This window comes from Trypanosoma cruzi (genome assembly GCF_000209065.1).
Source record: "Trypanosoma cruzi strain CL Brener chromosome Unknown tcruzi_1047053506245, whole genome shotgun sequence".
NCBI lineage: Eukaryota > Euglenozoa > Kinetoplastea > Trypanosomatida > Trypanosomatidae > Trypanosoma > Trypanosoma cruzi.
The window spans coordinates 1-13,943 of NW_921199.1; the positions used below are offsets into that span (position 1 = coordinate 1).

The 13,943-nt window shown below is 53.3% G+C and overlaps 1 protein-coding gene and 2 pseudogenes across 1 annotated transcript, besides 4 other annotated features; all 3 read right to left on the reverse strand.

Moving 5' to 3' along the window:
* On the reverse strand, nucleotides 1-483 carry Tc00.1047053506245.21 (annotated as a pseudogene; the record flags this gene model as incomplete).
* Nucleotides 1-10,001: a sequence feature (areas not merged during assembly with more than two copies in the genome that could not be assigned to a particular haplotype).
* Tc00.1047053506245.41 lies at nucleotides 1,570-1,746 on the reverse strand (annotated as a pseudogene).
* Nucleotides 1,750-6,489: a mobile genetic element.
* Tc00.1047053506245.60 (trans-sialidase, putative) lies at nucleotides 9,554-11,536 on the reverse strand (the record flags this gene model as incomplete). Its single annotated transcript, XM_815207.1, has 1 exon — nucleotides 9,554-11,536. One exon carries the CDS (start codon nucleotides 11,534-11,536, stop codon nucleotides 9,554-9,556), a length of 1,983 nt encoding a protein of 660 aa, XP_820300.1.
* Nucleotides 10,002-10,894: a sequence feature (haploid, Esmeraldo-like haplotype).
* Nucleotides 10,895-13,943: part of a sequence feature (areas not merged during assembly with more than two copies in the genome that could not be assigned to a particular haplotype) that runs on past the window's edge.

The following is a 13,943-nucleotide window of genomic DNA, read 5'->3' on the forward strand; positions in this document are numbered from 1 at the left end:
TGATGGGGCAACTGTCCATCGGGCGTTTTGCTGACCCTTCACGGATAATTCGTCTACACACCAACCGCGGGAATACCGATCCAACGTGCAGCATCTGGCATGAACGCCCGCTTCGCAGAACATCTGGGGATATTCACTCATGTTCAGTGCGAAGCACTTCCTCTGCAGCAGCGCACAGCCCGAATTCCTTCACCAGCGCATCGGCTCCGCCATCTCCCACTTCACCCTCATGCAGCCCAGGTCAGCCGGTGCGGCCAGCGTCAGCTCCGTGCAGCAGTCGGCACAAACAATCGGTGACATCCACTCATCCTTCGCGTGGCGCTGCGACCAGTGCGACTCCAGCGTCCTCCCGTCCCCATCGCCATCCTGCAGCTCCATGCCATCAATGTCGTCGCTGTCGCGCGGCTCCTCGCAGCCACCACGGCAGTCGTCGAGTGCACCACCACCGACAGCGCTCTGCCACGGAGAGCACCATGTCAGCATTGGCAACACCAGTGGAACAATGCCCAGCACGCACCGTAAACCGAATGCAAACACTGCCCGTGGCAAATGGGGGCACAATCAAAGGACCCTCCGGTGGCTGCACGAGCAGACGATCCGCATGCGGGTTGACAGCAGCAGGGACAACTTCATTCTCGAGAATGATCCCGTGCGCAGAGGATACAACGTTGCCTTCACACTCGCAATTGCCATTCAATGAATTCATTGCGTGGTACCTCTCTGAGATCCAATACTTCCCGGTATCATCCAGGTCCCTTGTGGATACGTTGATGCGGATGGGCATCCATCCCTCCCTCCCAATGACGGTGTATGGCTGCAGCGCACCAACTGCTCAAAAGGGTGCGTCCCTCACAACAACGCGGATCCAATTCGTGCTGTCGGAACGCATAACATATTCAACAAATCGAGGGTACGTCAAAGTGACAGCAAAGCATCCACTGGCAATCACACCATAAACATCATCACATGCAGCAGCACCAGCGTCTCAAACTAATGTGGGGTGTAGAGCAAGTAAGCCATTGATGTGGGTGTTAGGCAAATATTTCGTGGCTCGCTGAAGCAACAAGGACCGATTGCGTGGGAAGAAACAAAGAACAGGAGGATACAAAAGGGAAAATTCAGCCCTCCGCACTTTAAGAAGAAAACCAATCAATGAAAGTAAAATGGGTGCACCCAACCACAACACAAGCAAAGATTCAAGACAAAAAAAAATAACAACGCGTGGGACGACCAGCGCACACACACTCTCATTGCTCCCGTAAAGCAAAACACACACACACAGGGAGAGAGAGAGAGAGGTCGCCCACTCAATGCAATGCAAAAAAAAAAAAAAACAGAAACATTTACGGTGCTCCGTCCATGCAGCCAGGCAGGACGGCAGCGGTGCGTGTCGTGCAAAAGAGAGCACCAACGGCCTGCATGGGTGTGCATGCATATATACAATGGGCACATTATTGTGTGTGCCTCGTGGGGTGAGGTGAGGGCGAGAGTCCATGCAAGGGGACACACACACAGAGAGAGAAGGACGAGTGTGTGTGCGGGCGGTGCACGGCTCTCTCTCCCTCACTCTCACGCGGCCACCACCGCAGCAGCACACGCAACAACAAGAAGAAGCAAAAGAGGGGAGGTGGTGTGGGAGATTGCGGTGCTGCCGTCACTGTCGCCAGTCGTCGCCGTTGTATTTTTCATGGCTGTGGCCGTCACTGGTGTTTCTTTCGGTTTGGCATCTTTATTTTCATTTTGTGAGGCTTTTTTTTTTTTTTCTACTCTTACCAACGCGTCTAGCTATACAAGGCCATCTGAGTGCCGAAGAGGTGGTCGAGCAACGACAAAAGTTTCCTGCTATGAAGCAACTGCCATTGAGAGAACTTTCCGAGGCGAAGGTCCTGTTCAATGCCCAGCCGTCGGCGCACAGCCAAGGTGCCTGGACATTCTAGAAGCAGATGGTGCAAGGTTTCCTGCGGGCCAATCGGCGTGCTTGTGGAAGCTGGCTGATCCTGCGGCAGCAGAGATCGCCTCCTGGCACTGCTGTTTCGATGCCGTGTGGCGTCTGGGTTGTGTGCGCAGCAACTTCTGTGCTGTGCGGTGCTTCTCCGTGTGGGGAAAACCATGTCACAGAAATCACATTTGAGCTCGGGAAGCGGTGGAGGATGTTCCGGATGAAATGACCGACAGTGACTGACGAAACCCGAGAATCCCGTCAATGTGGAATCACAGTGCGGACATTTCTCCTTCCGACGGCGTGTGAGGGTCCGTCTCCTTACTGGAGAGACGTCTTCCTCGCCGAAGGGGGAACAGTGTCCGTCCCCGGTGCAGTTGGATCGTTGTTAGAGCGCATATATGCAGACTGTTCCGGTGAGATGTTGCAGAAACGGCATTGGTTCGTGCAATCTCTCACAGCCCAGTATAGTCGGCCCCAGAGCTCAGATTCCCCGCACCTTGCCCTTGCGAGGTGAACCAGTTCCTGACGGTGTAGAACTTCCTGAGTGATCAGGTCCTTACCGCTGAGATCTGATGGCCTTGTGCCGCAAAGCAGGTGGCGATGAGTGTCTTGACGAATGGTACTACGCCACTTGTTGGTGAGCTGGGCAGTAAAACATGTCAGCAGATCCGTATGCCATAAGGGTGCGATTCCTTGCTCCGTGTATTGTCCAGTTGCCATAGTCTGCGTCGCATACTGATCTGCAAGCTCGTTAGCATGTACTCCGCAATGTCCGTAACAAAACTGCAGGTGCACGGACCAGCCAGCACACATCAGTGTCAAGAGACGCAGCCAGATCTGATCCTCCGTCCAGTCTGTCTGACTGAGCGAGCCCTTGTTTAGAGCCGCTAGAAGAGACTGACTGTCCGTAACCACAAGCAGTATTTTACGTCTGTGCTGGATACGAGGAATCATCAGCCTCTCTAGGGCTAGAAGCAGTGCGCGGGATTCCGTCCTGTAGCTGCATGGCGTGCACCGCAGTTTATGCTGGCCTTTTCTATTATCTCCGATGAGTTGAGGAATGAAAGCAGTATTCCAACCCCTGCTGACTTGGGAACGTCGACACCGCCATCGGTCGCAAGTATCCACGAACGATGGCTGTGCAGCGCTAAAGCCTCTTCGCTGACTCTGCGCTTTTCCCGTATCAGCTCTTCTTCGTCAGTTATTGAGAGGTCTATCGGAAGTTCCACGGCGATGGTGGCCAGGTGAGCGGAGGCCGCAAACCAGGGAGGAATGGAGCTGCGAAAGAACCGCTCTTCGCGTGGTGAGCTCTCGGTGATGCCATAGTCCTTTGTGTATGCGTCTACGAAGGCATATAGCTCGTCCCGAGATAACGGCGAGATGCGGAAACCGGCGCGAGGTGGTGGCTCAGGCGGGGGTCTCCGCATCCACTCCGTCTGACATGCGCGTGTGTTCTCAAATATTGAGAGCCGTGCGCGCAGGCAGAGGACGTGGAGCGGCGGCATATTAGCCTCCAGTAGCGCGGATTCCGGGTCGGCAGTGCTCGGAACTCCGCCGACAATGCGTGCCAGAGTTGCGTACGTCTTCTGCATCTCATTCTTCGCTGAATCCGTCGCTACTGCCGATATGAGCTCGCTGCCATAGCGTAATTTGGAAGCACCGTATCCAATGACGAACGTGCGTAGGTCATGTGGAGATGGTCCCGCCTCTTTGTGCGCTATGCAGCGTAGCTGCGATATCCGTTGCGAAGTGGCAGCGCATTGCTTGGAGGCCGCCACATTTAGCGTGAGTCGCGGATCGAGATCCATGCCGAGAAGCTTCGTAGTTCGCGATGCCCCCATGGTCATGACTGGGATTTGACATCCAGCCACTACCAGGGGCCACCTTCCTTCACGATCATAATCTGACTCCGTGTGGGGGGAGGGTGTGGACCAAGCAGCTTCACACTTTGACGGGTTGATGGCCGGGCCATTTTCCTGACTCCACGCATGCAGTTTTCCAAGAACCATGTTGGCAGTGGGAATGGCGTCTTCCCGGGACTGCCCCTTAACGATAATAGAGAGGTCGTCCGCATACATGTCTGCTGTGACACCCGCAAAGCTGTTCAGCAGATTGAGAAGTGGGTGTACGTAAAGGGAGAACAAATACGGTCCCAGCACGGACCCCTGAGGAACTCCTCGCAGCATGGGACGCCGATCGCTGTGTCTGTGGCCAACTCGTGTCTTCGCGTAGCGACCACATAGAAAGTTTCTAAGCCACCTTCTACAATTCACCCCCGGAATATTAGCCAGCAAGCGACTGAGGACTCGATGATCTATGGAGTCAAAGGCCTTGCTGAAATCAACCAACACCAGCAGGGTCCGATGGGGTCTGTAGTGGAGTTGATTGCCAACACCGCTCTTCTTGGGAAGGCTCACTTGGAAATAGTGATTTCTATTATGCTCCACTTCGTGTATCAGGTGTGCCAGCCGCATCGTCGTGGTACGCACACTACGATATGCATACTGGTGGGGGTGTGGCGTCCACACCCAAAGCAATCTCTTCAGTACCATTTTCTCAGCAACCTTACTCACAATGGAAGTAAGGCTGATGGGTCGATATGACTCAAGCAGTTCCGGCGAATTGCCGGGTTTTAAGAGCGGGACGATGGTAGCGCGTCTCCACTCAACCGGAATCGTACCGGTCGTCCAGCTGCAGTTAATGCAGCGAAGAAGGAATCGGAGGCCCTTTGACGAAATATGTCGCAGTGCCTCACTGTAGACTTCATCCGGTCCGGGGGCCTTGCCATACGGCGTATTACGTAGCGCAGCAAGCAGTTCCGTAGAATTAAAAGGTGCATCAAGAGGGGAGTGAAGATGAGCAACTAAACCAGATGTGGTGGCAGCTTCGTTTTTATCCTGTGGCTCAGACCTAGATGAGAGTGAAGAACCTGAAGTAAATGTAGCGGCAGACTCGTTGTTTTTCTGCTGCCCAAAAAGAAAAGAAGCATTAATGTTCAAAGATGCACTCTGTCTGTTTATGCCTTTGGAAAATCTAACTGCCTTGTGAGAGGGGTGAAATGGAAAAAAGACGCGATTGAGAGCATTCGCTGCTCTCCTTGCTGTTTTGTAAGTGTGTTGACCATCTCCCAATAAAATTGATGTGGGAGATGGAAGTGATGCCTTTTTTTGTCCGGAAATGTATTTCCATGCGAGTGGCTCGCCTGGATTTAACTTGCTGATGCGACGTGGATACGTGTTGCGCAAGCGCTCTCGGAGCAGGAGGAAGAATTGACTCCTCGTCCGTTGCATTTCTGCCTCACGGTCGGGCGTCGGTAACTGTAGATAGCGGGCCTTGCTGTCGGTAGCCATCCGCTCTGCCTCCATGAGAGTGTCGTCCCAAAGCCTGGGACCGTCCTTGTGCATGCCGCGGGGGCAGTGTCGTCGATACGAAGTTATAAGCGCTCTCGTGAAAGCCTTAATGCCGGTGGACTGCTTTTTATAGTCATATGCCGGAAGTTGTGCGTCGAAGTCCTTGACGAATGAATCCCATTTGCACTTCCCCCAACTGTGGAATATCCTAGGTGCCGAAGGTATGGTATCCTTAAACGCCTGATGCAGCGTAAATGTCAGCATATAATGATCACTAAGCGGCGACACGGAAGCTGACCAATCCGACACAGTCAAATGCTTTGACCATGTCAGATCGATACAGGATCGTTCTCTTGTGCCACGGGCATACGTGATCCCACCAGGGGTGTTAACCAAGGTGAGTCCCGCGTCCGTGCACAGTTCTAAAAATTCTGCAGCAACCTCGCTTGGAGAAGTCTCCAAGAATGACTCCCACTGTGGGTGATGCATGTTGAAATCCCCGCACAGCAGGAGCAGCGACGAGGCTGGAAGGCAGTTTACTAACCGCCTGAAGGATTGCGTTACTTGCGGTGGTGGTCTCATATAGGCACTCGCTACAATAAGATCACGGTTCTGGTCCAGAGCAACCTGGACCACCACCACTTCAAGGCTGGTGTCATGCTGGGGGATGGTGAGAGGTATACGCTTGGAGCGGAGAGTTTTCCCGACCAGCACCGCCACACCGCCTCCCTTGCCGATGCGCGACTGTGCATAGAGCACATAATCTCCAGTGTGCATGCTGGCGATCTGCTCTGACGACTTCCAAGTCTCCTGGATGGTATTATGTCTGCTCCTTGCGCCATTAATGTTGCGAGTTTTGACGGCGTGAGGCAAGAAACGCTCATCTGGAGTACTGCTATGGGGCCTGGGTGCTGCTCAATGTCTCCGCTTAGCAGTAGCTTTTGTCGTCGCGCGTCACATACGGCACGCAAACGGTAATTATAGCGCTGATAAGTGCCGATGGAATTCAGCAGCGGATGAAAATACCGCTCCGCGGGCAGCCATGTAAATGGCTCCATCTGGTGCCCTTCCGACCCGTTTGTTCGGCGCCTTTCACCTCTCCGCGCGTAGCGGATGGGCAGCAGGCACTTAGCTTCATCCCTATCAAAGAGTACTGCACATCCTGGCACCACGTTGAGGTGGCCGGCTGAGCCAGAGCGTTGTTGTAGTCTTATTGGTGGTACTATTTGGCATTTTGATCTTCTCATTTGATATCTGTGCCTTATGATTCTCATTGCCTCGTGTATTTTACTGCGCCTTCTATTTTGTGCATCTGACATACCGGCCACGCCTTGTGTGTGTGTGGAGACTGAGTTGCCAGACCTGGTGGCCCTGGATTATCGCTAGCCGAACTCAGTGACTCTGGCGGAGCTGGTGTCTGTCCAGTGATGGCTGTGCCTGCTTCCTCTGGCAACGAAGGTCCTGGACTTCTCAAACCCTCCTCGCTGTCTCTCCCACTCTCTCTCTGTGGCCCACCGGTCTCCCCACCATATGGCTGTAATGCACCAGGCATATTTTTGTAGGATCCGGTTTCCCTAGCTCAGGGCTGGGAGGACGGCTGTTATCATTATTATCGTCTCCTGCCGCCGTCACGCACACGGACGAGCAGCCGCAGCACAAGAGCGCAAGTACCAACACGGCGCCGCACCGTCACTATCGCAGTCACCATCGCCCGTAGTGGAGTCGCTGGTGTCAGTCAGCTGATCCGTGAGACGGAAAGAAAAAGAATGGAACGAGAGGGAGAGGGACGGAGCACAGCGGATACAGCGAGAGAGAGAGCAGACAACATGAGGAGAGGGCAGCAGGCCCAGCCGCACAGTCCACACACCACGAGACGGCATCCACGCAAGGAAGGCACACAACGCCAGCAGCCACCACCATGCAGGAGGAGAAGACATCCACCACCATCTCCCCCAGCTCATTCCCGCAGCCCCAGGGAAATGGCAAAACCCGCGACCACCACACAACGCACACGGAGCAAGCGAACCCTCATCCATCCATCACGCGGCACAAAATTTCCTGCCATCCCGCCATCAATGGGACACGGAGCCCAACTCAGCGCAGTCACACGCGGTGCATCACACCCGCAGGAAAATAGACTCGGGGTGCGCTTCCTCTCTCCCCCTCCTCATGGCCACGGAAGAAGACAACAGTCGCCACACGCAACTGCCAGCATGCACTACAAAAGGTGCATTCAAATCCACTGCAATGTGCATCTTGTGTGTGTGTGTCTGCAGCAACACAAAGCAAAGAAGTAGAAAAGAGGGAGCAGAGTATGTGGAGGGACGCACAAAAATGTGCAGCGGAGACGCATAACGGAAACAACAACAAGAAGAAGACCGCTCAAACTCATGACTGCACTGCAGCCCAAGCAGCGGCAATTCACACAATATTTATTGAAAACAAAAAAACGTCCCCCTTCGTCTTATGTAAACCCCACCACACAAAATAATTATAAATGAAAAAGAAATCGTCCATTACTGCTCCACACAAATATAAAATAAGAAAAAGATCGCCTGGCTGCCGTGTGGCCACACCAAACTGTCTGTATGTATTTTGCCCGCAAAAGAAAATTAAAAAGATGGTTGCGTGTGCTTCGACCGTCCGACCCTCCGTGTGTCCGCACATCGTTTATATTTCATGGGGTCATCTGCGTGTTGCTGCTCCCCTCAGCCCTCTCATCGGCGCGTGAGTGCGGCCCGCAGAGCACAGTCACTCGTGTGTGTGGGGACTGAGAGAGGCACGCAGACATGAAGGGAGTCGCGTCACTCCATCGGGAGAGTGAGCGCAGCAAAAGAAAAAAAAATCATCGGAGGGGAGAGAAATGCTCACGAGGCCGACACCGAAGGGTGCGCCACCGCATGAAATAAACACGCAAAGCAAAACAAATCCTTAAAGAAAAACACGGCGGCAGGGTGTGGCTGTGTGTGTGGCGCTGCGGGTGTCTGCCAGCCCTGGCCGCAAAGAAACAAAACAAGAGGGAAGAAATGTGTGCTCCGCCCCACAGGCCCTCGTCGCACGCCCACACGTCACGGCTCCCTCAGCGCGCCGTTCGTCGCGGCCCCTCCTCATGCGTGCAGCAGGCGAGGCGCACAGGGCCGTCGTCATGAGCGTGTCGGTGGGTGTGCGAGTGGAGCAGTTGGGCGGAAACACACGGCACCCCTCGCAGGAAGAGTGCAGAAGAAACAATTAAAGAGGGAAGAGTAAAAAAGAAAAAACGTCCATAGTGATTGCCCCAAAAGGAAAACAAAAAAAAGCAAACAGGGAAAAAGTAAATAAAAGTTATTAAAGAAGATAAATTAATTACCGTGTGTGTCGGTGCAGGGGAGGTCGCAAGGTGTCCCACGCGACAGCCGGTCACGCCTCACAGAGCCGCAATGACCCACAGTCCCAACAGAAGGAGCAGCAGCGGCAGCAGTCCTCTCCCACACACACTGCCGGCATCGCTGTTATTCCCCTGCGACACATTTCCGAGACTGCTGCTGAGTGCCGCAGCATTTACTTCGCCGTCCTGTGGATGGATGTCCTCCCTTTTCTGACCATCCGTCCCTCCCACCGTTTCTCCACTCGCACCAGTGCGCCCTCCCGCCTCAGGTGTCACGGCGGTTCCATCGTGCGCCATGGTTTCAGCGGTAGGGGCATTTGTATCTGCTGTGGCGGAAGTGCCCACTGACGGTTGTTGTGTTCCATCTCCCTGCACCATGTCTCCAGCTTCGGCATCCACCGTTTGGCCTCCCTCGGAAGAAGAATCAACATCCACATTTGGATGTCCTTCGGGAGATGTTCCCGACGCTGACTGGTCTTCGGACTCTTTGGCTGCTGGGGAATTCCTAGCTGTAGATGCCGCGGACGTGGATAAAACGCCACTCCCCGCATTTTCACTTTTCCTCAACGGATCCTGTTCAGTCTGCTGTTGCCCGACATGACTAGACGGAGTTTCGGCTTCCGGCGTAGCTTGTTTACTTACCACTGGTGGAGTACCCTTCACTGTTTTTGCACCTCTTGCTTTTGGAATAGAAAGTTTTGTGTTAAGCGCAGTAATCTCACTGTCATTCAACGGGCGGTTGTACAGCAGGACGTTCGTCACAGTCACAGACACGTCTTGGATCTCTGTGTCGGCTTTTTCGTCTCCATCCCCTCCAATGTAGAAGTGCGAGATCTCGTTCGATCCCGTAGTTTCCAATTTACATTGTTCATCCCCACCCACACGCTTACCATCGACTTACGCGGAGCCCTGGGTGCCATTCCTTAGCAAAATCACGACGTGGTGTGTTGTATCCGTCGCCAAAGTGCGGCTTTGATCCTCAGGGCTTTCGACATCGCACAGCACCTGCCACTTCTTTTCCTTGTCGTACGAAAGGTCAAAAGTTTTTTTTTCTCCTTCACGACTCAGACGCACACCCATCACAGGGACGCTGCCACTCGTCGGCTCACCGTCGATGGACACCGTCGCCACAAGAGTGAAGTTGTAGTTCGCAAAGTGGTACAGCTGATTCTCCCCCTGACTGCCAACGGGCCACTCCGCCCACGCTCCATGGAACTGCACACCATCGGAAGTCTTTGTTGCCCCTGTCTCCCCATCACCATTTTCCTTCTTCACTGTGGCGTTCACCCCGAGGTACTCGTCCCTCCATGTGTTCTCAGAGAAGTTGCCGGACAAAAAGCCAACCAGCCCAGCCGTGATCTTAACAGTAGGGCTGCAGGCATCTTCAGTTGAGGCATCCTTCTCAACACTCTCAGAGGTGCACAGCTTGGAGACAATGTCGTCTGCTTTCTTCCACGTCGCCAGCACCTCCTTCACACGCTGCAGCTGCGCAGTCAGAAGCACGGAAACCATACCGGGTGATGGTTTGCCCTCATCACCCTTCTTCTTCTCGTACAGTGCAATCAACTCATCCTTCTTATTAGCTTCACCATCTTTACCACTTTTGTACAACAGGGAGCTGGCGGCAGCGTCATCATCGGATACCGGCCCAATATCAACAATGTGCGTATTGTCCGTCAGCCAAAGATGGAGTTTTCCCTTTTTCACATTGCCTCCTTTCTCAGTCACCTCGGAATACACCGGCAGAGTAACGAGCATCACATTTCTGTTATCTTCAACACCGTCAATCGTCGCCGTGATAAACCCGCTTCTAACGGCCTTCACTTTTTTATCCTGTTTGTTGCCCCACACACGCGAGAGTGTCCCGAGTGCCTCCGTCCACGAATCCCCCTTGTCACCGGACTCGTACACCCTGCGGCCATCATCACACACAGTCATCATCATGAGTTTGTCCTTCCCCCACTCCACGACGGAGGGATCACTGCAGCCACCGTCAGACATCCCCTTCGACAGCTTCCAATTCTTAGTATCCGATGAGTACAGGAGCAGCGAAACGGTCTTTCCATCCTTTTGTGCGACATCCTTCGTCGTCTTCGTGGCTTCCACTGGAAACACAAGCGTACTGTCCTTCAGCTTGACACCCGATCCACCGCCGCCAATCAGCCGCTTCAAGGTGTTGTGATGTTCGCCTAGAGTGCACGGGAGACCGTCAGTTTCCTTCCAATGGATTCGTTTGTTGCCGCCTTCACCGACCTTACCCTTCACCAGCAATATTCCCGATTTGATCGTGTCGGTCGTAGCCTTACATTCGGCGAGATTTTCACCGCTGTTTTTTCCAACAAGCATGTAAATATCGTTTCCCTCAACAACTGTTGTTGGTCGGCTCACATCTACTCTCATCTTCTCCTTTCCAGAAGTGACTTCTTCCAGAACTTGTGTGTCCTTGTCATCCTCCAGCAATTCCTTCGGTTCGTTATCCTTATCCATCGTGATAATTTGGGATGCAATGCCATTAAAGCCGCTGTTTTCATCCTTCCTCTTGCACTGCGCTTCGGCAACGGCAAACACATCACTCCCCACTTTCAAAAGGCCGGGAACACCCAACGAGTCCACAGTTACACCACCACCCTCCTCATCCTTAACGTCCTTCCATTTATAACTTGGACCAGATGCCTGCCCCGCAGCTTGCGCAGCTCCACCAGTGCCGCAGCACATCATCACGACGAGGAGGAGCAGCAGCGCGGAAGTAAACACACGCCGGGACATGTTGGGCCTCTGCGGCTCACTCTCTCCTCCTTCCCTCCTCCTTCCGCTGGATCCGGTCACGCGACGACGGTTGTGTGTGCGGGGTGCCATCACTGCAGCAACACGTGAGAGCATATAAATATGTGTGTGGGTGGTGTGTGTGTTGTTGGTCCTTTCAGTGCCTTCAAATTTCACAGTAGCGATTAGCGTTTAGCCTTACTTCGTAACAGAGTGATTGAGAGAAATAGAAAGAAAACAGGATAATAAAATATGGGTGAAAGAATAAGCACCGCCCCTCCACAGTGAGTGGCACCATCATCCCCACCGCAGTCACTCCCAACAACAACAACTCACGCACACAGACACACGGAACGAGAAGGAAGAACAGTGCACCGGGAACACACAGCGACTGCCACCAGCAGCAGCAGCAGCCACGGCAGGTGCGTTATTCCTCACGCGTCAGCACACACCGAGCAACGCCAGCGCACAAACAAAACAACCGGGAGAATGCAAAATAGAACAAGACCGTCCTTCGCAAAGCCCACGCGCTGTCGCCAGTTGTTTTACTGTTCACCCTTCCAGCGCACCCTCCAACGCACATCACCCCACACGGGCAAAGAATCCCTGACCAAAGTATACACAGCATAGAAGATACAAATTGGCACGTGCAGCAGCTGGACGAGAAGCAATCCACACTTGTCTCAGGCACCCTAAGCCACACCACCCAATCGACTGCACACCCGCAACGTGTCAAAAAAAAAATGCAGGCTTTTTCCCCCCTCGCGAGGGCCTCCGCAGCCACAATCCTGTGCGTGCGTGCATTCTCAGCGTTTTAAACACGGCATGTGTGCGTGCATGTGCTTGTGTGTCTGGCAGCGCCTATACTTGCGGAGCAGCTGTGCGCCACAAGAGAGTCTGAAGAAAGCAACGGCAGAGAGAGGCAGATAGCACACACGCAAATTACTCATATCATCACACACACACACACACGCAGCCGCGGAATGGGTGCACTCAACCACAAAATCAAAAAGGAAAACAAAAAGCCGAAGCGTGGGACGACCAGCGCACACACACTCTCATTACTCCCGTAAAGCAAAACACACACACAGAGGGAGAGAGAGAGAGGTCGCCCACTCAATGCAATAAAAACAAAACAGAAACAGTTACGGTGCTCCGCCCATGCAGCCAGGCAGGACGGCAGCGGTGCGTGTCGTGCAAAAGAGAGCACCAACGGGCCTGCATGGGTGTGCATGCATACATACAATGGGCACATTATTGTGTGTGCTTCGTGGGGTGAGGTGAGGGCGAGAGTCCATGCAAGGGGACACACACACAGAGAGAGAGAAGGACGAGTGTGTGTGCGGGCGGTGCATGGCTCTCTCACACTCACTCTCACGCGGCCACCACAGCAGCAGCAGCCGCACAAACCACGAAACAGATGGAATCAGTGCGGTTGCAGAACTCGCACACCGTCCTGCAAACCAGAAGTTTAAAAAGCAATATGAAACAAGAATTCAAAAAAAAATGGAAAAAACTTAGGCTTCTGCGGGAATCGAACCCGCGTCCACGGATGAAATTGTGAGCGTGTTTGCCACTGAGCTATAAAAATGCGGTCGCGCGACCCCTTTTCACGTAAAGTATTAATTTCGATCTTCGAACAATCGAGCACATTTGCGTTGTTCCCTGGAAAACGAAAACGACATGTTTAGGGTGCGCAGCCGCAGCGTGGTTACTACTGTAAGTCGTGTTGTATCCAACGTCCGGGGCCACCGCCCTACCATTTTTTATTTCTTGCAGCGGCCAACCCCGGCAGTAAGGACAAAAAAAAGAATCGCGTTTTCTTTAATGTTTTTCCTGTTTGGGGGCGGGGATCTTTGTTTTCTATGATTGTCTCTTTTTTTTGTCTGTTCCAGGTTGGTTTTTAGGAGGCTTGATGTGCCTGCTGGGTGATCGCCGGCTTTTTTATTGGTGATTGCGTATTTTTGGCTTACCGGTGTGCCGCTCAGCGCCATTTTGTTTTACTTCTTTTCTGCTTATTGGGGCGTGTTGTTATTCGTCACGCGTCAGCACACACCGAGCAACATGTCAAAAAAAAACAAAATGCAGGCTTTTTCCCCCCTCGCGAGGGCCTCCGCAGCCACAATCCTGTGCGTGCGTGCATTCTCAGCGTTTTAAACACGGCATGTGTGTGTGCATGTGCTTGTGTGTCTGGCAGCGCCTATACTTGCGGAGCAGCTGTGCGCCACAAGAGAGTCTGAAGAAAGCAACGGCAGAGAGAGGCAGATAGCACACAAGGAGATTACTCATATCATCACACACACACACACGCACGCAGCCGCGGAATGGGTGCACTCAACCACAAAATCAAAAAGAAAAACAAAACAAAAAGCCGCAGCGTGGGACGACCAGCGCACACACATTCTCATTGCTCCCGTAAAGCAAAACACACACACAGAGGGAGAGAGAGAGAGAGGTCGCCCACTCAATGCAATAGAAACAAAACAGAAACAGTTACGGTGCTCCGCCCATGCAGCCAGGCAGG